This window comes from Xiphophorus hellerii, chromosome 4 (assembly GCF_003331165.1).
Source record: "Xiphophorus hellerii strain 12219 chromosome 4, Xiphophorus_hellerii-4.1, whole genome shotgun sequence".
Taxonomy (NCBI): domain Eukaryota; kingdom Metazoa; phylum Chordata; class Actinopteri; order Cyprinodontiformes; family Poeciliidae; genus Xiphophorus; species Xiphophorus hellerii.
Window position 1 is genome coordinate 13882878 of NC_045675.1, and position 24175 is coordinate 13907052.

The 24175-nt window shown below is 36.9% G+C and overlaps 1 protein-coding gene across 1 annotated transcript in view; it reads right to left on the bottom strand.

Annotated features, from left to right (window-relative positions):
• Positions 1–219: 219 nt before the first annotated feature.
• myom2b (myomesin 2b) overlaps positions 220–24175 on the bottom strand; it is a 28580-nt gene continuing 4624 nt past the window's right edge. The window contains exons 6-39 of the mRNA XM_032561079.1: positions 22120–22208; positions 21424–21474; positions 21092–21256; positions 20603–20764; positions 20226–20367; positions 19768–19967; positions 19300–19353; positions 19084–19211; positions 18609–18792; positions 18339–18513; positions 17959–18080; positions 17650–17837; positions 17169–17295; positions 16858–17036; positions 15508–15622; positions 14931–15093; positions 14710–14816; positions 13845–13889; positions 13412–13548; positions 13040–13184; positions 11880–11942; positions 11566–11633; positions 9527–9640; positions 9109–9196; positions 8455–8493; positions 7537–7642; positions 6902–6968; positions 5868–5964; positions 5278–5314; positions 3380–3402; positions 3232–3287; positions 3071–3160; positions 947–1072; positions 220–764 (exon numbers count right to left, since the gene is read on the bottom strand). Coding sequence (XP_032416970.1) covers positions 558–764; positions 947–1072; positions 3071–3160; positions 3232–3287; positions 3380–3402; positions 5278–5314; positions 5868–5964; positions 6902–6968; positions 7537–7642; positions 8455–8493; positions 9109–9196; positions 9527–9640; positions 11566–11633; positions 11880–11942; positions 13040–13184; positions 13412–13548; positions 13845–13889; positions 14710–14816; positions 14931–15093; positions 15508–15622; positions 16858–17036; positions 17169–17295; positions 17650–17837; positions 17959–18080; positions 18339–18513; positions 18609–18792; positions 19084–19211; positions 19300–19353; positions 19768–19967; positions 20226–20367; positions 20603–20764; positions 21092–21256; positions 21424–21474; positions 22120–22208 — 3859 coding nt within the window. The 3' untranslated portion in view covers positions 220–557. The remainder of the gene's footprint in view (positions 765–946; positions 1073–3070; positions 3161–3231; positions 3288–3379; positions 3403–5277; positions 5315–5867; positions 5965–6901; positions 6969–7536; positions 7643–8454; positions 8494–9108; positions 9197–9526; positions 9641–11565; positions 11634–11879; positions 11943–13039; positions 13185–13411; positions 13549–13844; positions 13890–14709; positions 14817–14930; positions 15094–15507; positions 15623–16857; positions 17037–17168; positions 17296–17649; positions 17838–17958; positions 18081–18338; positions 18514–18608; positions 18793–19083; positions 19212–19299; positions 19354–19767; positions 19968–20225; positions 20368–20602; positions 20765–21091; positions 21257–21423; positions 21475–22119; positions 22209–24175) is intronic.

Below are 24175 nucleotides of genomic sequence, written 5' to 3' on the forward strand. Positions count from 1 at the left end.
CTCTCGCCCGAAATGTTCGCCGGAGATAGGCACCAGCAGCACCTCTCCTGACCCCACTAGTGACAAGGGTGTACAGAAAATGGATGGATGAACAATTGCTCTATTAATATTTTGCATTTAATTGGGTATATCCATGGATGTTTTCCTCTTTGTATGATGGATGGATGGATGGATAGAACATCAATGAACTGAAGAAAGATTGACACATATCCAATGAAACAGATTTTACTCTTGAACTTCTTGCTTTATTTAAATTCATTTACTTTCAGTTTCCAAATATACCATTTCCAGATATGAACAAATTCTTTATCCCTCTTTGTTCATTTATGCATATTTTAGTTGTTTTCATAAAATCTCCTTTAAAAGAGACAAATTGTTTTACATGCTTTTGCAGTCAAAAGACTTGTTTTACTCATACTCAGGGTTTTCTGACCTCTTAATGCTAATGCTTTAGCTCCATCCCATACCAGATAAGACCAATAAAAGTTTCTATTTGTGGTCTATATGTGCAGCGGCGTGTGAATACGCTGCCTTCTCATTTGTGGCTTTCATGCTTTTTACTTCCTCCGGGAAGGAGTGGGGCTCTTCACTCCTCTCCCCGGAGCTGCTTTTGGAGCAGCAGAGGGGGCAGGACTGGGTGCAGAGGGGGCAGGCTGGGTCTTGGGCTGGGGGATCTCAATGGGAAGTTTAGGAGGGATGATCGTTTTAGGGGTCAGAGTTGGTTTTGCCTCAGGGATTTTCTCCCCATGGCGATACACACTGACCTGGAGAGAGGAGCGCAAAACCTTTAAATTCATGCATTTTCACATGACAGCTTTTAAGCGTAGTCTAATAAAAGCAATATATATATATAACATTCAGGCATTAAAATGGTCACAGATGGCAGGAGAAATGTCATATCTTTGAATAATTCCAACCATTTGGAGTGCACAGCAGAGAAACTCACCACTATATCCACAGATTCCCCTCCATATTTGTTCTGGACAATCATTGTATATCTGCCAGAATCCTCCATGGAAACACCTTTGATCGTCAGACTAGCAAACTTACCCTGGTCTAGAGAGACCACATACTGCAAAAGAAAAAAGGCAAGAAAAACAAACATAGGTTCAAAAAGCAGGATGGGTCGCTCACAACGTGAAGCATAATTTATCACTCAGAAAAGCTAATATTTCACATTAGATTTAAACATTATTTATTTTTAATTAATAGCACAATGATGAGAATTAATTGGTATCTTTTCCACTACTCCTGATAGATGCATGGACACTATAAAAAGAATTGTTTCTCTATTTTTATAGTTTTACTAATTACCTTATTTCACCTCTACTCAAGCTTTTCTTCTAATTTAGCTCTGAGGTTCTCAGTAATATTCTCTTCCTCTGCATACAGGTCTGTTTGTTTTTCTGTCCATTTTAATACCTTCTGCACCATCAGAGCTAACAAGTTACGTGAGAGGCATCCCTTTGGATTTGAGAAACACATCACCAAGGATTGCAGTTCTTGTGATAGACAGATTATTAGCAGGGGCGGGCATGAATAAAGAGAAGGAAAAACTTGCAGAGAAATTCCTCCTGGACTACGGATGCTCAAACTTAAATCTTCAAAGCTGTCAAGAGCCGCAGGATGCTGTTCAAAGAGAGTGTACCAACTCAGGACAGACTGTATAGAACTATATTGGTTGGCAAGCACGGCTATAAAGTATGGTAGATGGAGTTCATATTGTTGATGAAAGACTTTGTTCTTAATACAGGCCTAACCTAGAGTCCACCAAAAATACTTAGTATCGAAAGATGCATCCATCTACAAGATTTTGATAAACAACAATATATCAAATTTTAGAACTAATAGCTATAGTATGCAAGAAAAAAAAATCATAATTAGGCTTTCATTTAGTTTTCACAACAGACAATTTTAAAGGATTCTTTTCTGATGGCAAAAATCTTTAATCATAGATCTTAAAAATGGGAAGCGAGTACCATTTAGTTGATCTGTGGCATCTGGGATTTCTCCCATTGAGCCAAGTTTCTTCAGTTGAATTTCAACAGGTTCAGTCAGCAAACAGAGGGAGGAGTTGTGAATAACGATGTTGATTTTCTGCACTGTTTTTGAAATGTACTCTGCCTATGTAGAGTTGTAGCAATGGCAGTGAAAGAAGACTAAATATTCTGAATGTTCTAAAAGAACAAGAGGAATGCACACAACCTTTTATTGCTGGCAAAGAGGTCTTGACCCTACTCCCCACAGGTTGTTTACACCGAACACAATTTCCGATAACTTTCATCGAGTTAGTGCATTACAAACGTCATGGAAAAACTTTAGTGATTGGATAAAATCAGATCCATTCTTTTAAAACTGCAAAAGGGTCCGTACCTCCAGCAAGCAATCACTTCTCAATAACTGAGGGTCCCAGACCCTCTGAACAAATCAATGCGTAGAACACGGGGCTGGTTTTTATCAGGCTAATGTGAAACTACTGTTTTGTTTCGTTCTCATATTTCGGAGAGAAGTTGCTTGTGCTTATTGTGTGTGTGTGTGTGTGCATGTAGGGGGTGTATGAGAGTGTGGGGGTGCACTAGGCGTGTGTGTGTGTGTGTGTGTGGGTGTGTGTGCGGCGTGTTTGCTGTCCAGCAGTGTCAGATTCAATCCTTCACCCACTGCTCTGTAATGCCTCCATATTAGGGTGGCATTTTTAGAACAGCACCTGACAGAGACTGAATGTTGTTTGGATAATGATTCCTAATAATCAGGTTGGGCCCAGACACTGTTTGTTTAACTAAACGAATTTCTAACTTCATGAATAATTTGTTAATAATAAATTATTATATTATATTATATTATATTATATTATCCATTATAACTATTAAAAATTACATAAGCCAAATGATGTTGCTAATCCTTGTTGCACAACAGTGCATTATTTGGCTTTTAGAAGTCAGATAAAAGCACAAATGGTGGTTGACTGGGCTTACACAGAGTATTTCATTAAGTGCTTCAGTCAAGCACACTAAATTAAAGTCAAGCTGTGAAATAATTAGATCTTTTGTTTGTTGAACATCAGGTAATTTACCTGGTCATCAGGTTCAACTTCTGCACCGTTCTTCAGCCATGATACTTGAGGTTTGGGGTCTCCACAAACTGTACATGTTAGACTCAGGGTCTATTCAAGGAAAAGGGATGATGTATTAGATTGAAAAGTGGACATGCAGTGTCTAAACACATAACACCCACCTTCTTTTCCATAATGGTGACAACATCAGGCAGACCTCCCACAACCTTACCACGGTCTGAAATATACCATTATTAACATTATCACTCTATTTTTTAAGTGCAAAAGAACTGAATTAAAAAGCAGCAGCAGTAAGAGGGTTAAACTCACTCTTTTCAGCATATGCCTCAGCCCTGGAATACAAATAAAGTTGGTTATTTTTTAAAGAAAAACATTTCTAAAATTCAAACCATTCTAAAAAAAAAACCAAACTTATTTTGATTAAAAATGTAGCAGATAACATGAAAATATAACCACCAAATGTTTGCATCTCCATTTCTGGCTCTGTTTTTGAGAGCAGACACGATCTTTTCTATTTCTGATTAACTCACAGTGGTCAGATGGTTTGTCAGAAGGAACTCTGGGTGTGCTGCCAAATCCTATTACACTGTTTAGAGGATTTCTAAACCTTTCACTTGAAAGAAAAAAAAAAGATATGTTTGGTATTGGGGCTGTCTGAGCAGCATGGCGGGACCAGAGGTCAACTAATGGACCAGATGGCAAGAGGAACTCTTTTCTCCTCTTGGCGTGTTGATACTCAATCAAAAGGGCAGCAGGGTGTCACTTGTTTCAATGTGTTTGTAAAATCTTGCGCTTTAATGTGTCTCTCTGAATGTTAATTAGATGGAGGATATGGATGGCCTATACTCTGCATGAGAGTGCTTGGGTTTTAAATTTTTTTCTCACTTATTCTTTTTCTAGTGGCTGTTCAAAAATGTGTATGGCCTCATTAGCTTGCTTCTATTTATACTCTTGATTCTTATTTTGGCAAAAAGTATAAGACTGAACTAATTCCCAGAAAGGGAGTGAACCTTTCCAAATCGCAAATGTATTACTATTTTTATTTCATATATTATTATTAGTAGTAGTAATAGTAGTTGTAGTTTCATATGTTTAAATGGTGAGTAAAATCTGTTCAGATGATTTTTCACAGTTCATGAGCGTATTATGCTGTATTGTTTTAGGTGTGGACTGCTATTTCTGGACAGAATGTTATGCATTATCCTTGTCAACGCTTCAGTGGTGTGTTCATGGACAGCATCCTATTACGGTGTATTTGTGAAGAAGAAGGTGCCTAATTTGGGAACTTCATGGTTTTTTGTTTGCTTTTTGCAAATGGATTGGTCTTCATGTCATCTTCAAACCACAACATACTCTATTCAAACTATTCTTACGCAATTCAAACGCACCTACGAGGCATCTGGGATCAGAGTCAACGCCTCCAAATATCAGGTGCAGGTGATATAAATCACTAATTAGGGTGCTGCTCCTGTTTGTGATGGAGGAGAAAGAGCTGAGTTGAAAAGTGAAGCTCTTGATTTACTGGTTTGTCTCACTGAATCACGACCAAAAGAATGAGTTCCCAGATGAAACTGTTTCATCTGGGAACAGTTTCCCAGATGAAACAGTTCATCCAGTGGAAGCGTTTCTTCCACTGGGTGGTTGAATTTAGGCTTAGAGATTGTTTAAAAAGCTCCATGACCCACAGGAACGATGGACAGACGAATGGAAAATGGATGCAACGAGAGTATCCTAAAAGCATCGTCATAAAATTATAAATGTTTAGATTCCTGCATAATACTATAAATACATATACTCAGAGTTGTGCTACTTGTACACGGCATTTTGAAAGACCTCTATTTAAGAAGAAAGCCTTATATGTGGAAGTTCATTTTTGCTATCCACTTTTATTTACCATTACCTCATAATCCAACTCGCAAATCAAATCCAGAAACAAAAATGTAAATTAGCAAATGTGTGGAAGATATTATGCCAAGTAGGTAAATCCTATCAAAAGTTTCAGTGAAAATAACAGGTGAACTCTGCATTTCAACTAAAAAGAAATCAAAGCTTATTTCAGAGTTTTTCTGTGTTTGAATGTAAATCATCTGGGGAATTCATTAGTTTGAATGTGAAACCTACACTTGCATGCCAAAGTTAAAGGAAACTCTTACTAAATATACACATTAAGGCAAAAGTAAAGAACAGCCATAAGTGTGTTGTCTTACTTGAGCTTCTGGAACTCTGCATACGCCTTCTCATACACTGCAAAGAGCAAGAACTGACAGTCAGTGCCACTGACTGATCACAACATTGATGCCTCCTGAGTATTATTTTAGTGCAATATGCTGCAAAATATCCATCTTCATAAAATCAAGACACTCAGCATTACATTTTAAACTGCAGAAGTAAGGACAGGAGGAGAGGAATAATGCAATATGGGAGTAATACATTTGTCCAGCATCTGCCAAAGTATAACTGGATAGGAAGATAATGAGAACCGTGAAAGACAGATGTCAGACAGAAAGGTTCTGCAAGTAAACATATAGGATTGCATTGCAGATGTCATGAATTTAAGCTGCTGCCATTCTCTGTGAAGGAGCAAAGAACAAGCTTTTCTTCATTTTTCGCAGTGAGTTTAGAGTCTTGAGGGGGAGAAATTGTTCTCCTGGGTTCCTGTATCTGATAGAAATGGGACTTCAATGTTCAAGGATACAAACTGATGCCTTAAAAGGCATACACATAAAGTTATTGTGTTATTTTTATTGTTTTGGTTACTGAGCTTATAAAAATTAAAAGCAAGAGGAAAGCCACTGACCTTCACCGCTGAGATCCAGTGTTCGTTTATGGGAATTTTCAGAGTTGGTGATTACAATGGAGTACGCTCCTTTATCCTTCTCCGTGGGCTCAATGACCTATGAATCAAGTAATCTGCTCAACAGTGTGATCAACAATCTCATCTGCATAGTGTTACAACCTCACAGCATCAAGATATCTACCAAGTAGTGCTCTAGAGTTTACTGAAAAAAGGAGAAAACTGCAGCTGTTAATCTGGTTTTGTTAACTTTAACATTTATAGTGCCTCGCTAAAGTATTCAAACCCCTTTCAATTTCTCTTTCCCATTTTGCATGTTAATCCAACAAATGTGTGTTTTAATGAACACAATGAACACAAAGTTGTGCATAGTGATAGACCAACGCAAAGTAGTGCATAATTGTGACAAGAAAGGAAAATAATAAATAGTTTTTCTTTATTTAGAAGTAAAAATCTAAAAAGTGTGGCATGCTTTTGTATCCAGCCTCTCTTCAATCAGCACTCTGTAAAGCTATGTTTCACGTAGGACAGTTGCAGATTTCCCTACTAGTTTTACGCGTTTAGAGACTGGAATCTTTGCTAATTCTTCTCTGCCAGCTCAAACTCAGAACAATACTTAAGTCTTACCACAGATAGGTTTGAAACCTACTTTCAAATCTGTCTACTTACAAATGGAGTTCTTAAGGAAATTGGTTGTAGGCGCTTTTTTAGAGGCATTAGAGTAAAGACATAGGATGCATGTCCCAGTTTTCTACTTTTCACTTTTTTGTGTAACAAACATCAAAATCCCGAGTAATTTTTCTTCCACTTCACAGCACTGCTTTGTGTTGGTCTATCAAAAGAAAAACCATGAAAAGACCAAGAGCATTTTTACAAGGACCTGTAAATGGTAAAGGTCCTTCATGTGTCCTTCTGTCTCTTGCTCTTTCAAGACTTTTAACATGAGTGAAACCTCCTGTGATGATCAGGGTCCTAAAATTATCCAGATATGATCCACCTTATAATTACATGAGATTCAGTGGAGGATACAATCATACCTCCATTGTTGCCATAGCAGGTGTTCCTCCAATCACAGTCTTGTCATTGTGGGTAAGTTTACGCTCACTGAGCACAAAGAGTGGAGAGGATAAGTTAGTGTAGATGTGTGTAGCCTTTTTTAGGTACATCTTCAAATGTAGTGGCAAAGTATGTCTTAAATTTTCAGACTCACAAAAGAATTCTGTAAAAAGTTAATCTCCATTTTTTTCACATTTCCATTAATCTTCAGCACTTCCATTAGTTGTCTTTTCATGTCTTCTGCCTGCTTTTTGTGCAACATTCTCTCTCTGCATTTTAAATGTAATCTCTGGGGTAAAACACAGTGCTTTTAACCACAGGGAGCTCTGCAGTTTATTAAAAATAATAGGGGTGTGATGTCTGTCACAAAACAGGAAAAGAAATTCCTGTGAAATAACCATGGTAATGAAAGAGTTTGCTAATGGGCAATGAATAGATTTATGTGGTTTGCTGCTTCTTGTCATTCCTAACAGTTTAACTTGAGAGAAAAACTAAACCTCGACCTTTCTTGTCAGTGTGTTGATGAAATTCTGCTTTATTATTCTCATACTTGAACCTGGCATGCCTTATTGCAGATCCTTGCATTGTTAATAATTTTGCAAATCAAATTTCTCACCTGTGATGCCAGCTGATGTTCATCTCGGAGGTGTAATACTTCATGTGGCACTGAAGCTGAATGCCTGTTGCAGTGCACTTAATGACCAGTTCTGCAGCGCTGGCTCCTAAAGGTGGTTGTGCAGATTTGTAATCAATATAATGTTTTACCAACAGCTGCTGAACAGCGTGGCCTTTGAGAGTCACATCATTCCTGCCATCTATTTATCCGTCATGTAGCAAATGTTATTTGTATTAACTTGAAGAGTTTCCTCTTCTGTTTTACCTTTGTCCAGCTCAGAGAGTGAAATTGCTCTAATGAGGCATGGGGCACATTCATGGAAGCAGACTATGCAGCATTGAGGGAACCACTGCAGCCATGAGAGGTTTTATTTGCCTTTTTTTTTTTTAAAGCCATTACACGCATAAAGGCTCTTTCATACTACACCATGTCTGTGTGCAACTTTGCTGGCTGCACTTTACAAATGGACAAGTGTGTCATTCACCTGGTCACATCACCATGGTTTCCTATTATCACAGTAATGAACCCTCCTCTCCTCTGCAACCGCTGCTGTAACAGTTGTTGCAGAGCTGTCAAGTGAATGTTGCTTAAAATAGGAGTAAGATGCTCCTCTACAGTGTCACTGTGACAGTGCAGAGGAATTTTAAAGTGATTTCATCACATGATGACATGATGGCCAATGCTTCCTGCATGGCAACTTCCGCAACATGCTGATGCATGTGAGCATATGTGTTTTCAGGAGTGTGCAGAATTTGAAAGCAGAAAAAAAATATCTCACCGCTGATGGATCTACCTAATCTGTTATCTGTTTTCTGTAAATTTAGCATGACGAATGATCCAACTGGTGTTTACTACTTCTTTTTATGTGCGCTTGTGAGGTGAGTAATCTGTGTGAGTAAACAAGGTTCAGATACCTACCAGCCAGTTGGCTCAGCTTGTTTATGGCTTCGTCAAAAGCTAAAAGAGAAGCAGATGTACAAACATGGAGTAAGGCAAAATGGGATAGCAAAAAGACACATTGCTGCCCTCTTGAGGATCCTGAAAAACTCAACTGAAAATTTCAGTTCCTTAAGAAACGGTGTGTTAAAAAGCTGCTACAAGTTTCATAGTATTAGCACTAAAATATATATCCTTCCTTCAGCAGGTGAAGGAGCTGAGTACTTTGGCTCCTTGTGTTGTATCTTAAAACATAACATCCCAGCGGCATCAATAAATAATGAATAACATTTGAAACAGGAGGTGCGAGGGATCATTGTAGGTTCACTGAAGCCTAGATCTGCATGTGAGATTCAAACAGGAGCCAAAACATGAACAACAAGAGAGCAGGACCTTAAATTTATTTAAAATAACCTTGAACAGAAAAATTACTTATAGATTATTTGGATTTTTGAAGCTTGCAGCTCAGTAAGATTTTTTTTGTGCGTTTCTACATCATGTTTTGTTTTCCTCCAAGTAATCTGCTGGCTTATACTTTCTGTAGACCTACTTATTTATATCCATAAAATAAGGCAGCTGCACACACAATAATTACTGTTCAAATTTAGGATAAATGAAACCTAAAAATGTCCATACTTTTTCCAGAGATGTCAATTTGGCTCATATCTTTTCCTCTATCATCACTGATGGTGGCCTTGTACACTCCCGTTGTTTTCATTGAGAACTAGAGGAGAAAAATAAAAACATGGAGCAAGTTTAGTTTGCACAGGTTTGATAGTATATCTTACTCCTACTGTAAAATGTATTTTTATATTTTGTAAGTACTTATGGCTTTAGAGTATACATAGTTTTCCACAATTTTGGCTTACTGATCAATAAATAGAGACTATATCTATATTGTCTGGTTTTGCAGACTCCTTTATTTCACCTTGTCTATATTTATAGAATCTAGCACAAATTTTCATAAACACATGGACATCTGTTAAGATAACTACAGTTCACTTTAATTTAAATCAGCAGGACACTAAAAGAAACACTTTTTTCTTCTTCTCACCTCTTTAATTGGCAGTTTGCAGATTCCTGAGCTCAGGTCAGGCTTCACATCGGGGATAACCTCTGCATCATCCTTATACCAGTGGAACTCGGATTCCTTCTTTAAATTAGCAACCTACAAAAAAGACACATTAAATTTGTTAAATATTCCTTCAATGGCAAAAAAGATATTTTTGGTCTAGTGAATTTCTTTAAAGAACACAGCTTCAAATTTGTCGATGCTACCTAAAAGATTTTTTAGACGTGTCATTTGCCTTAATTGGAACCAGTCTATGCCATTTAGATTTATTTGCTAGGTAGCTCATTAAAACATTGACATTTGACAAGTCAGTGTTGCACTTTGTGTTTTTATCCCCATAAAATAGTGGTTATATTCTATTCTTCATTCAAAGATAGTCTCAAACATATTTTTTTGAGAACCACATGTCTAATATCTGGCCATTTGTTTTATTTTTTAAACATATTGCAGAGATACAAAAAGATATTTATACATAATGCAAACGATTGAAGTTCAAAACAATTTTTTCTTTTTCCAGCATCGATACGTCTACTCATAACTTATCAGGAATTTAAATCGATAAACTTCAACTCACTATCTTAAAGAATTCAAAGAGACAATTCGGAATCTAATAAATCTACACCATGATCCTCTTTCTAAGAGATATGGGGAGCTTCTTTGAGGTTCCTACAGCACAGGCTGCTTTTCAGTCCAGTAGTAGCTGTTAAAGAAATCCTTTTCATGTTGGCACAGGCAGCCCACCGACTTAAGCTAGTCATGATCAGTGAAGCTGAGGATTAAAAGGATTTGGGCAGTATATGTAGCTTTTAAAAAAAAAAATTAAATATTTTCTAACTGGGTATGTTTACTGTTTTGAGTATGTATGTATAATTGTTGAGTTTGAAATTTGCAAAAGAAATTAGATATAAGCAACACCTTGTTTTATTCTACAGATTAGAAAACGATCAATTCATAGAAATCACTGCACGCAAATGATGTCATGACATTTCAGACAGAGATTGTTTTAGGGTCAGTCTTGCAGATATTAAGTAGGCTCCAAATGTTTACATGTTTTACCTTGTCTACACTGAGATAGTCATACAGAAAAATTATTTTATTTTAACTCTTAACAAAATAAACACAATAAGTGCTTTTTATCATCAGTGCCTGGTACAAGAACAAGTGATTGGTCACCATCTTAATCTTCTGCATTAAACCACTAAAGTTGTCTCATATCTTCTATTTCCCATGCACGTTTCACAGAGCACTTCTGAGACTCGCAGCAAAGCAGAGACACATCTGAAGTCATATGAGTACTTCTTTTTTTCAAAGTCACTGTGTGCATACAGTATATTTACAAATCCAACTGTATTACTTTCATAGTTTTGTACTAGTTTTTTTAAAAGACTTATTTGGAAAGGTGTTACTTCTGCCTGAATCTGTTATTTTGAAATCATATTATTTTTTTGTATATATATTTTTCATTTCAGTGTTTAAAATACAAGAATTTGTGCATAATATTAGATTTTTCTCTGTCTGATGTTAATCAAATATTAAGTCAGATGCTCTGATCAGTAACTCAGTATTTGAGGCGCTAGTACTGAAGTACTATTTTGCTCTATGACATGACTTCTTAGTTTCACTTGAGTAAAAATATGTTGAATTGCTATTCCTACTTCAGAATGATTTTTGGGTACTGGTTGTTTTTTGGAACAACCTGTTGTTTGATATAAACTGCTTTCTGTATTTACTCATATCTTTGTGTCATTTTAAAATTAGTTTGATAATCAGAAACAGAAAAACTGTAATGGAGGAAAAGAGCTAGGGGGGAGATACTTTTTCACAGCCCTGTAGTTGTTCCCAACACAGCTGCAGTATCCAATTACAGCACAATATGTGCTTATTTTCTGTGATCGCCTTCTTTCTACAAAACACTGTTGCAACTTGCATTCCACAGAATGGCCAATCTGCTAACCACAGGGAAGCTGCCCATTTGTTTTGAGTGGAAATATTGAGTAATTATTGAGAGCTTTTCTGTTTACCTTGCAGACCAAAGTTACAGAGCAATCATCTCCAACCTGAAGCGAAAGAAACTCACTGAAGTGGGGACCTGTGGTGGACAAAAATAAGATAAACCTTACAAAAATCTGCATCCTGCAGAAGCATATTTTTAGACAAAATGATCTTTTTTCTTTACTTTGAGTATTAGTAGTTCAGCCTCTTAAAAAGGTGGTTCACTTCTATCCTTTGCGTTACATTCATTTTCACTTACCTGCTCTCCTATAAGATGAAAAAGTGGCAAAAAGCTATGAAATACAAAGCTAAAAAAAATAGATGATATTCCTTAATTTCTTACCCTCTTTCACTCTAATGTACTCTCTTCTCTGGAAGTCAGCCTCAGCCAAAGCAGCCTTGAAAGCTGTGGGCACAGAAATGTACATACAATCAAATGTATTAAAGGGTCAAAGTACGTTTCATCCTATCACTGTAATTACTTTTGAGAAATATCTCTTACACATAGATATGCCATACATGTGCAACAATATCACTGAAACATTTTCAAATTTTAGTAATGTAACTGAAAATGTGCAACTGACGTATAAAAATTGATAAACATTGCGATGGACATCTTCTGGAGTTTTTGATGATGATAGTTTACAATTAAGGAAACCATGTCACTCTACTGAGAAGTATTACCTTTTACTATATCATATGTATTCCACAACTGGTCAGGCACTCCTATCATATTAGTTACTCTTTTAAAAAAAGCAGACAGAGTCTGGGTTAAGAAAATTGTATTGGTACTTTTTTACACTGAGGACGAGTAACAAATCTTGCTGAAAAATTAAACCAAGTTCTCTATAACGTTTATCAGAAGAGAAAAGGATGAAGCACATATGGCGCTTCTGATGCTGTTCAGACTAGCGGCAGCGGCAATTAGAAAACACCTGTTGAGCTTTTCATAAACAGTACTTCTCAGTCCAATGGTCCTGACAGTTGCAGATGGCATAATAGGAAGCATCGTTGTGATGACATGCTAAAGACAAAGTGTTGGAAAGAGCAGGAGCTTCTTAAAGAGACAGAGACCAATTTCAAGTTGTCAGATGGCAAAGTCAAATTTATTTTAAGCTACTTGATAGATACAACACTGTTATAACAACTGAAGGTAGTATAATTAATAGATTATTCTATAAAATGGCACTGTGTGGATGGAAAATACATAAAACCCTTTACTATGCCGTACGCAATGCTGAACAGCTAGCTTTTTTTGGCAAAGTGGCTTACACTCATTGTGGAGACTGTCAATGACTATCTGCAGCACAAATGTGTATTTAGCAGTATTCACAAATGTTTAAATAGATTGTATTCATTTGGGCTAAGTCACTTTGGTTCCTACCACCTGTTTTCTTAAACACCTGAAATGTCTCATTGTCATTTGCTAAGCATTCTTCCAGTGGTAGATTCATCCCTTTCCATTAGAAATAGTGAGGTGATGGTGAGATCAGCCTTGCTTACCATCTCCAATCAGAACCAGTGAGCTTTGTGCTTTGCCGCCACCATCTGTAATCTGGCAGGTAAATGTCCCTTCATTCTCTTCTGTGAAATGGTCCATGATGAACTCGATGATACCTGTAGAAACGTCGTGTCCCATCTTATTAGGCTGCAGAAAAACACAGCTGAATTGTAAGAGAAGCCACACATAGTTGATGACAGACTTTGTGAATGTGTGTATATTTTTGGCTTTGATTATGCCTTTCATGTTGCAACAAACCAACACTCGAGACAGTACGGGGCTGTTAGACATTGAAGTTGTTCACCTTGAAGCCAGACAGTACATTTTCCATCTTTTCTATCCTTTTCATTTTGTAAAAGCAGAGTGTCTCTTACATCAGCTCCTGATAGTTCCTTGTTATTTGCAAAGAATTTGTAGGTGACTTTGGAGGAAATCTCTTCAGCCTGCAGCCAAAATCTCATTCTGCCTCTCTCCAAAATCTTATAGGCCAACTCAGACTTCAGTGGGATGACTTGGGGAGAGGATAGAGGAGAAAAGGAAAGGAGAGTAAAAAAGAGGACAGAGTCAGGCAGGTGATGCAAAAGCAGGTAAGAGTTTTTTATGGATCAAATAAAATGAGAAATGCGTCCCTAAAATAATGAAGAAATGAGAAAGCTTCAAAGCAATTGGAAGGAAGCAAATATAACAAGGAGACAGGGAGAAAAAGAAATGGCTGAAGTGGGTGAGGCAGATTAAGACGAGGGAAAGCAGAAACCAGAGAGAGGATATATTAAGAGACAAAAAAAAGAGATTATTGAACATACGTACTTGGGTGTCTGATATCATAACTGAGTGCCAGCATCTTTTCCAACTCTGAAAAAGAAAGGCAGTTTATTACTTTTATGATGCCACAAAAAACAAACAAGCAATCCGTTTCAATTAAAAGGGGAAAGCTGAAATATTAGGAGACATTCAGAGGCTAACTCATCGCTGCATTTAGTCTGTGTGCGTTACATGTGAAGTTACTCAAAAAGATAGAAGATCAAAACTCTATTCAGCCTTACGGTGAAATATCTGTGGACCAAATGGGAGAGAAGGTGCACTGAATAACACATTACAGCCGAGTAGGATAATGGTGCAATAGAGGGAAAAATACAGCAAAACTTTTGACAGAAGGTCTTTTGCAGTGAAAATGTGGCAATAAAATGCACACTCTGCCTAAGGCTTGGAGAAGTGTGCTCAGATGGTATTCATCAGAGGAGTAATGGAATTTTTCATTGCCTACATGCCAGTGAAATCATCCCTAAGTACAATCTCATTGCTTTCATCTTAGCTACATCCTACACAACGCCTCAGTTCTTCGATATGCACTTCCTTTTGATTTTTTTTTTTTTATTTTGCGCCGGTCTTTACTTTTTGATTTATCTTTCTGAGCAGAAACACACACCTTTTCAAATTTTTATGATTCCAATATTTTCATGCAATATTTTGACTAAAAACAAAAAGAAAAATAAATAAAGTAGTTTAAAAAGTAATTAACATACAGATAAAAACCAATGACTTATTTGTGTGCAAAGCAAAGGATTTTGAGACTGAAAAACTAATTTAAACACAAATTTTGTGTATTAAACAGGATTTGGTCCAGTGTTAACACACCAGAGCCTTGCTGGCACAATAATGATTAAATCAATACCTTCAGTTGAGATTGTGTAACTGGATGAAACTCCGTTTGTGCTGGTCACAGAAACAGAGTATGTTCCAGCATCTTCCTTATCTGGGTTCTTAAAGATCAGCTTAGATCTGTGATACAGGGAAGGAAAAAGACAAAGGCACCCGTGCTGTAAATGAAGATGTTAAACACGATAGGTGAAATCTAAGATGTGGAACCGTGCTTGTGCGGGTCTGTGATCTTACTGGCTGCCTTCAGTTTTAATCACCACTCCTTTGGAGAAATCTGTAATTTCTTTATAGTCTTTTTTCCAGATAAACTGCGAGTCCTCGTTCATTTGGCAGGACTCAAAGGACAGAACAATGTCACCGGATTTCTCGTCCACCGTGCAGGAGACTTCATGGGAACCTTTAAACAATAGAAATGAAAACTTTCTTCATCAAGATGCTATTGGAATCTCATCAGAATCTGTCTGTGAGATTTTTAATTGCTCTAAGCTACGACTCAGCTATTCCTGCAAAATGTAGATTGCTACCTGTAGAGGAATATTTATACATCAGTTTACTGATGTACAAATATTGTGCCTCTTGCGATGTCATCGCTCCAAATACAAGGAAAGAAGAAGTCATACACTTTTCTACTGTGTGCTTTTTACACATTTGACATGTTTCTAAATCCTAAAGTGAAAATCCACCGTACATTTCCAGCAGTATTTTTTACTGTCAGAGTACATTGGTAAAAAAATATTTTTAAAATACGCCCAAATATACAGTCCACAGGATTTTTAAATTGAATCAAGACCTTTTTCTCTTGGTTTGTTACCTTCCACTGCTTTAGCAGTCACAGGGTCAGAGGGCATTGAAGCCATACCCACACCTGCAGCGTTGACTGCACGAACTCTGAGCACATAGCACGCGCCAACCTCCAGACCTGTTACCTAGAAAACACAGGCAAAATAAAACCATAGTTCTGAAAGGAAGAACACAGCAACAAATTGACCTTGAAATTTCAAATCTATATTGGAATGCTAAAAATAAATAAACAGCTTGCAATACTTTGCAAACAATTAAAAACCTATTTTATGTAGAAAGTGAAGATGAAAACAATTAATTTAAAACTAAGTACAAATTTCTGATTATTTGTTTTCAGGAAATGTGTTCAATTTCAATTTGATGACAGAAAGGTATTTTAAATTAGGAGGGACAAAATGCACGTCTTCCTATAGTAACAATGCACAAAAAGTTTCTTTCAGACTGGTTTAGTAACTCCTGTATGTTTTAGTAATTAGTATCATACAGATGGTGGCTGTTGTGAGTTAGCAAAATAGTCTGGAAAACATTGGATGACATTTTAAACATGATTGACATAATTTCTTTTGATTTATCAATCTGTGGGATAGTGTTGCACTTTATTTCAGTTCAACACTATCCTCCTGGGATATTTTCTCCTCAAATAAGCTAGATGTAAGCCATTAGACTGTGGCTTACATCTAATTTCGCAATATTTATTTATTTTGGTCAATTTTAACCTTTCCATACACAAGTCAAACACACACACATCATGCTAAAAATACAAATAAAAAAATGAGTAAAAATGAAAACAACAAAATAATAAGCTGCTATGTTTAAATTAGTATTATGTAACCTTGTTAATCTTTCACTGACATGATGGCAGGGAAGCAATCAAGGAGGTTAAATGGTTTAGAAATAATTCTAAAAATATTCTTTATTTAATATTTGGCATTTATATTTACAAAATTAAATAAGCCTAACATTTACTGTATCTACTTCCATTTAAGCTTTTCTATTCTTTAATTATTTAACCTGATCATGCAAACTGATTCTACTACATTTTCCAACTGTATTTTACATATTTAATATTAAATTATGGCCATTTAAATAAATCATAGTATCTATTTATGATATTCCCTCAATCTCATAACGGTTAAATCACTTACTTGTGTTTAAATTTTAGCAAATATCTTCCCACATTAGAATCACGCACCACACTTAGGTCTGGTAGTCACACTACATCCACTAGATGTCAGTACTATACAGTTTTTAGCTACTGAACTGCTATGAAGAGATTTAGCTCTGTTAGGTTGTAATATTAATTGAAATCTATGCAGCCTAAAACACATTAAAAAGAACCTGCATTTAAAGATTCTCTTACCTTAAGGAAGAGGTGACTGACGGCTTTTTCATTGGCTGTTTTCCACTCACAGGTTCCCTTCTTTGCATACTCAACATGATAGCCTGTGATTGGTCCAGAACCAGAATAGATAGGCTTTTGCCACTCAACCACCAATGAATTATCTCTCACTTCACAAAATGTCAGGTCGTAAGCGGGGCCTAAACACACATATTAACAAGGAGAAGAACAATTTACAATACAGCCTTAGCTAAACTAAACTATGAAGACATTTATTTGTTTTTTCAGAGCTTCTTCAAGACCATGTCAGATAGAAGGTGAGATTTACTGACCAGGCTCTGGCATAGTCCAGGCCACACACTTGAAGTCATCTGAATGTTTGGAAGCTGGTCCAAGTCCAGCCAGGTTGGCTGCATAGACATGGAACTGATAGACTGCTCCCTCTGTCAAGCCCTCCACCTGCCAGTAAAATATTTTAGTAGTCAACATTCAAGTGACACAACAAACATCTCTTTTCTACAAAAATCTGACTTTCTCATATGTTTTATTAAAACAGTATGCATTGTGTTATTCTTAAGCAGGGAAAAACATCACAGTAAAATAATTTTATATTCCCATTTCAAAACAAAAGCTCAGTAGTGTACAAGAGATTTTAACTTAAGCTTGGACACTGTTGGTGCTGAAGCTGGAAAGTTGGCAAATGGCCTTTTTTTTTCCCTTTTTTGCAGGAAGCCACAAAACAGTGATATTGAGTTAAGTTTGCAGATTGGGCATCGTTTAGTATCTAATAAGCATCGAGAGATTTTTCGGTACCTTATAAAGTCTCTCTGAGACTGGTGGAATATGAACCTCCCTCCACATGCTGGTTCCACTGCGTCTTTTATCCACATAATACTCCTTGATATCAGCACCTCCACAGTGGAGAGGCTTCTTCCAGTTCAGAACCATTGAACGGCCATCACAGTTAAGCAGTGCAACGTCATACGGGGCGGAGGGGTTTGCTAAAAAAACAATTGCAAAGATTGGTCATAATTTTACCTTGTCCGTCTTTCATGCATAATTATTGAGGAAATCTTTATATTTTTATCAGCGTTAAGAGACTATGAATATATCTCTACTGACTAAGTGCAGCTCTGACAGTCAGAGGTGCAGATTCCTGGGATTCATCACTGAGACCCAACTCATTGATCGCCTGGACACGGAACACATAAGTTTCTCCAGTTTTCAGGCCACTAACCACAAATCTGCAAAAAAAAAAAAAGTAAAGAAAAAAAAATAATAATAAAACACTTGTATGATGTTGGTATCATTCCCAAAAAAACATGAATCTATTTACTTCTTAACACCTTTACACTTTTAGGACCTGTTCCAGATATAAATGTGCAAGCAGCGGAGCACAGCCACAACAGGCTGCCACTCCACACAAGGCCTTCATAGACTCACAACTGTGGTACATTTATAATCACTTGTAACTGCAACACAGCAGTTAGTTTGAAACATACTTGGTGTTCCTATGAGGTTTGTGATTGGCTGAAGTCCAGTCTTTGGACCCCTTCACACACTGGTCAATATAATAGCCAATCAGATTGTTGGGTTCCTTTGGAGGAGCCCATTGGATGAGCACAGAGGTATCTGTTTCCCTTGTAGCAATCACCTGACCAGGAGCCGATGGGACACCTTATAAACAACAACAAAACAAAGCAAAAGCCAGAATAAATCATAAAAACTAAATAAATAGTATGTATTAGTGAATGGAAAAGGCTGAGAAAAACCTTTAAGCTGCAGAGTCTCAATGAGACTTGTTGGTTTAGATGGCTCGCTGGTTCCATACATGTTGGCAGACAATACTCTGAACTTATATTCTTTTCCCTCTGCCAGGTCAAAGACAGCATAACGTGGAGATCGAATAGGAACCTTAGTACTAACACGCTGCCAGGCTTCAGTGTTGGCCATGGCCTGTGAAGACCCAAAACGTAAAAGTTTCCAGAAAATGAAATAGGAGTTTATCACCAAAAGCAACCAAAAGAAATGTAGACTTTTTTTCCTTTATAATTATTGCAACCTGTCCTCTATGTTGTTTCTACACGATATAATTCTTCCACTTTTTAGAGCTAATTATTCTCGACACAATAAATTCAGCCAGATTCACTGAACTGTTTGCCTAACCTGATAAGTCAGTACATGTGGAAAAAACTCTTTTTCAACTGAGTTGTACCAAAGTAACTGTTCACAGTTACTTTGTGTTACCTTTTCAATGTAGTACCACATGGGGGCCTTGCCAAAATATGTGGGGGCTTTCCAGCTCAAAACTACATATGTCCTGTCCGTTTCAGAAACATAAACTCCAGATGGAGCACCTGGGGGCTGTCCCTCAGCTTCAAAAAATACAAACAAATAAGTGTGTAAATACTAGGCCAAATATGAAAAAAGTAAAGGATATGAACAATTTGAATTAACTTTCACCTTCCTCTTCATCATGGTAAGACACAATCTCCAATTTTCCTCCAAGCTTCTTGGCTGAAAGGCATATAGAGATACATATCAGTTTGAGACTAACAAATGTTTCCTCATGGACTTTCAAAAATAATCTGAGTAAATCTGGCAAATTAGTAACATAGCTTTCAAGCGGTTAAAGAAAAAATTATATATCTTTTAAAGCGGCTTATCACAGAAATACAAATCAAGTAGTAATTTCAATGAGGTGAGGATCTAGATTCTTAGTTTGATTTTTCTCCTTTTTGATTATAAATAATACATTCAATATTTATATTGCAAAAGACTTAGTGACTAAACTTAATACAGATGAAGCTCAGTAAACAAATTTTTCATCTAGTCTTATAAAAAATACCTAAAAACAAGCATAAATCAAATTTTTGGCGTCTTGAAAGCAACGCAGTGACTGGATGACATTTTCTCTGCAGACACACCCACCATGAAGCCTTTCAAACTCAGTGGGGTCCAGAGCAGCGATGGGATCAGACATGCGGGAGGGTTTACTGATTCCACGGGAGTTGACAGCTCGAACTCTGAAGTAGTAAGAGTGTGCCTCAAACAGCCCAGACACTGGGTATTTACAGATCTTGATGGGGTGATCGTTGCACTGGGTCCAGTTTTCTGTGCCAACCTCACATCTGAGATTTTGAAAAAGAAACAAAAGGGGGGGAGATTGAAAGAGGTAAATTGGCTTGAGTAATTCAGCCTTTAGTGGTTGCCCATTTTTAGACTTCTACTTACTTCATTGTGAAGACGCAAGGTCAAGATCAAAAGGAATGATTTAAAAGGTGTAAAACAACCCCACAAACATGGCACCAATCAAACAAATTTGACCACAGTAATCAGTTTGTCGTTCAGCAGTTACATGCTTAAACCATGCAAATCAAAACTCCTACTTGTCCACAAAGTATCCAATGATTGGACCCTCTGTAGTGGTATTTGGAGGCTTCCAAGAAACAATGACATAATCTCTGTTGGCATCATGGATTTTTATGTCCATTGGAGCTCCAGGTGCACTGGGAACAGGGGGAGGACCATCTAAACAGGCAAGAACAGCAAGAGGGTCTTTGTTAAGATAAGAGGAATTAAAATGTCATAAATATATGCTATTTGCTTTTTGAAAAAATTCCTTAAGTTGAACAGGACTACATATTGTATATGTGGCATTTGTATTTTTACTACTGGTCAGTAGAAATTTAATAAAACATCCTTTGAATTACTGATTATGTATTTAAAATATCTTGATAATTTATTTAATGATCAACCATCCTACCAGCAACAGAGACAAAAGCGCTATGCTCTGCGATGCCTCCCTTAGTGACCATCCGAAGCGTGTAAAGGCCTTCATCATCTTTAAAGAGGTTTGGGAGAGACAGGGTGGTGTATCCTCTTCCTGTTTCAATCTTTACCCATTTGGAGTCAAACAGACGAGTGTCTAAAAGGAGGAGCCATTCACAAGTTAATCCATGATCCTCATAACCATCTGTCCAATGTACTCAATTTTAATGAAAGGATTTTTATGTAAAAATGTAATCTGTTATTACTGTAACAATCTACAGTATATACACATATTATTATTCAAGTTTTAATTAACTGCAGATAATTACATTTATTCTAAATAATGTCCAAAATATATCTTTGTGAAATTGTCTGATTTTCCAATACTGTACATGACGCTGCATGGAGACTGGCTTATATCAGGACATATTAATACCAAATATAGTACCCAATTTCTCATAAAACACCGCATTGTGAGAATTACCATCTCTATACCACTGTGCCTCAGGCTGTAGGTTGGCCAGGTTAGGGTTCAGGCTCATGCGGGCAGAGAGAGTGGCTGATTGCCCCTCAGTCGCAAACACTGGGCCAAACTTCTCCTCAAAAGTTATGTTGATTTTAGTGTAATTGATTTTGGGAAGCATAGCAGCTGGGAGAAAGTGAAAACAGGATAATGAATATAATGAGACAAAGAAAGAGAAGAGGTTTAGCGTGAAAGTTTTTCTTTATATGTAGAAATTTTTTTTTTGTAATACATCATAAAGTTTTGGTTTATGGTGAAAGCAATTAGACAAAACCTAAGCTTAAAATACCTACCAGTAAAAGGTAACCATGCATATGGACTGGATTCATCCTCGTCCTTATATCCTGCAAAAAATACAAATAAAAACTATTATGAGTGACATCTCTGGAATTTTAGATGGAAGACTAAAATACTAAACAAAAATACTGATCAATGGGGTTAAAACAGGTTAAATTCACCACCATACATACTCACATTTATACATTTAAATTCCTCAGCACAAATATGCACAGAAAATATTCAATATTAATACAGGAGTGTTAACTTCAGAAAGAGTGGCCAGATGGGGTCCAGTGAAAACAAGGAACCTCAACAACATTTTATGCTTTATTATGTTTATACATCCTTATATCTAGTGTGATGGTGGGGATCACTGGTGACTGCCATCTAAAAGGGGTGCACTGTGCAAAAAAATTTGAGTGGCATAAATAAAAAAATAAATAAATAAATAAATAAATAAATAAATAAATAAATAAAGCTTTTCTTGTTTTAATTGGCATTCAAAAACATATATCTTGCATATAAAACTGTTTGGCAAGGGCAGGTTGGCCAACTTCCTCCTGCAACCACTAAGACATCCCCTGAATTAACTCCCACTGTGGTGGCACCACTACACAATTACTGGAATGGTGATCTTTAAAAAGAATGGTAATGCCAGAATGTGGCTCCATATTCTCCAGGTCAAAATCCTTTGACCCTGAAGAACTTACGCTTGACAATGACTGATGCCTGGCTAGAAGCCTGTCCATGGATGTTGCCAGCTACAGCAGTGAACTGTGATGTATCTTCAGTTGTACATCTATAAAACAAAGTGAAAGCAATCAGTTGGTAAATCAACATACTCCTTAAGATCTTAATAATAAACTTCTGGGGGTTCAGCAGCTTATTCTTTCACAATGAACTGTGCAAATATAAAGCACTGACACTGAATGTACCTCAAAGGTTTATGAGATAGAAAATGGAAATCATCCAGTAATAATTTTTTGTGTTGAAAGCTATTCCAAAATAGCAATTGATGCATTAATGTGTAATTTTATCTACTACAGAATACGTTCCACAGGAGCTATCACTTCACTGTATGAAACCCATGTATGACTATCTGCCCTCCATTTTTATTGCCAGGTACTCTGCTTCTCCTTTCAAATTGATGTGCATAATTTATGAGTTAGGATATTTTAAAACTCGTACACTCTTGCAAGTCTTTAATAACAACTGACTTTTTTCATCATTTTCTGTGTTACCAAAAAATCTTTTTGCTAGTCTAATTGGATCCCACCATCATCAAGGGGTGATGGGAACCATTCAGAGAGCAATGACCTAAAGAATCCTGTGGTGTCATATAGCACTGAGGTCAGCAGTTGAACAGCTGAGCTTCCAGGCTGGAGCGAGGTACGCTCCACTCCGTCTGCAGCCACACTGCAGCCACACACTCAGCTGTTTCCGACCTCTAATCTCAAATTGTTTGAGGCTTGTAAACGAGTTAAGAGCAGGGATTTTAGTAATCATTTATGATGCCAGTCAGCAAGCTCAAGGCCATGTAGTCTGAGAAATACTGCATTTCTAGAAACATGTCAGAGGTTGGATACATATACAGCTGCAGAAAAAAAAACAGAAGAGAACTGTGCCAAGAAAAATGCCAGAAGACCCTGTAAAGGGGGATCATATTAGGTTTCAAATGTCTCTTTTTTACCAGGTAGCATGTGAAAAAGTAATTGCTCCCTAAACTTAATAACTGGTTATGCCATCTTTAGCAGCAACAACTGCCTTCAGATGTTTGCACGATCTGGCAAGTTTTTTGTACAACTGTGGATTAATTTTGGCTTCTCCCCTGGGGAGAATTGTTTTAATTCAGATGCACTGGGGGGCTGGTGTTAGGATAAATGGCTTATTTAAGACCATGCCACAGCATCTCAGTTTATGTTTAGACCCAAACTTTGAACGAGCCCTTCCAAAACCTTATATTTTCAGAATTATTTAGAAACAGACTTGTTTTGATTTAAATAACTGTTCTGTTGCAGAACCCAAATGTCTTTGAGTTTTATGCCAGCCACGGATGACCAGACATCTTCTTTCAGGATTTTCTGGTAGAGAGCAGAATTCATGGTTTCATCGGCAACCACAAGCAATTCTAGACCATTACACTACCACCACTATGTTTGACTGTCAGTGTGTTGTTTTTCTTGAATACTTATTTATTCACCAGATGTTAGAGGACTCAAACCTTTTCCAAAACTTTTGTCTTGTCAGTCTGCAGATTATTTTCCAAAAAGTCAAGATGTGTTTTGGCAATGTTAGATGGTCATTAGTATTATTTTTGGTCAGCATGGACTTTGGCCTATAGATGAATGCTGTCCAGTTCTTCTTTTTGCTGGATCATGAAAACTGAATTGAATTGAGGCAAGTGAGACATGCAATGCTTTAAACACTGTTCTGGATCATTTTGTGACCTTTTTTGTTCTGTTGGTTGAATCTGTAATGGGCTCTTGGAGTAATCTTGGTAAGTTGGCTTGCTGGGGAAAGTTCACTGGTCAGTGTTTTCTTCACTTTGGATAATGGCTCTTACTGTCGTTTGCTAAAATACAAATCCTTAATTGTTGTGTCACTCTTTCCATTCTTATAGGCGTTAATATAATTTTTTTTCTGGATTTATTTACATGGGCATAAGCTTTTTGGCATGTTTATTGTCTACTTCATGCTGCCAAACATGTTCAATTAAAAGTAATTTCTTTAATATATTTGTGTGGCAGAGATGAGGTATGGATGTAA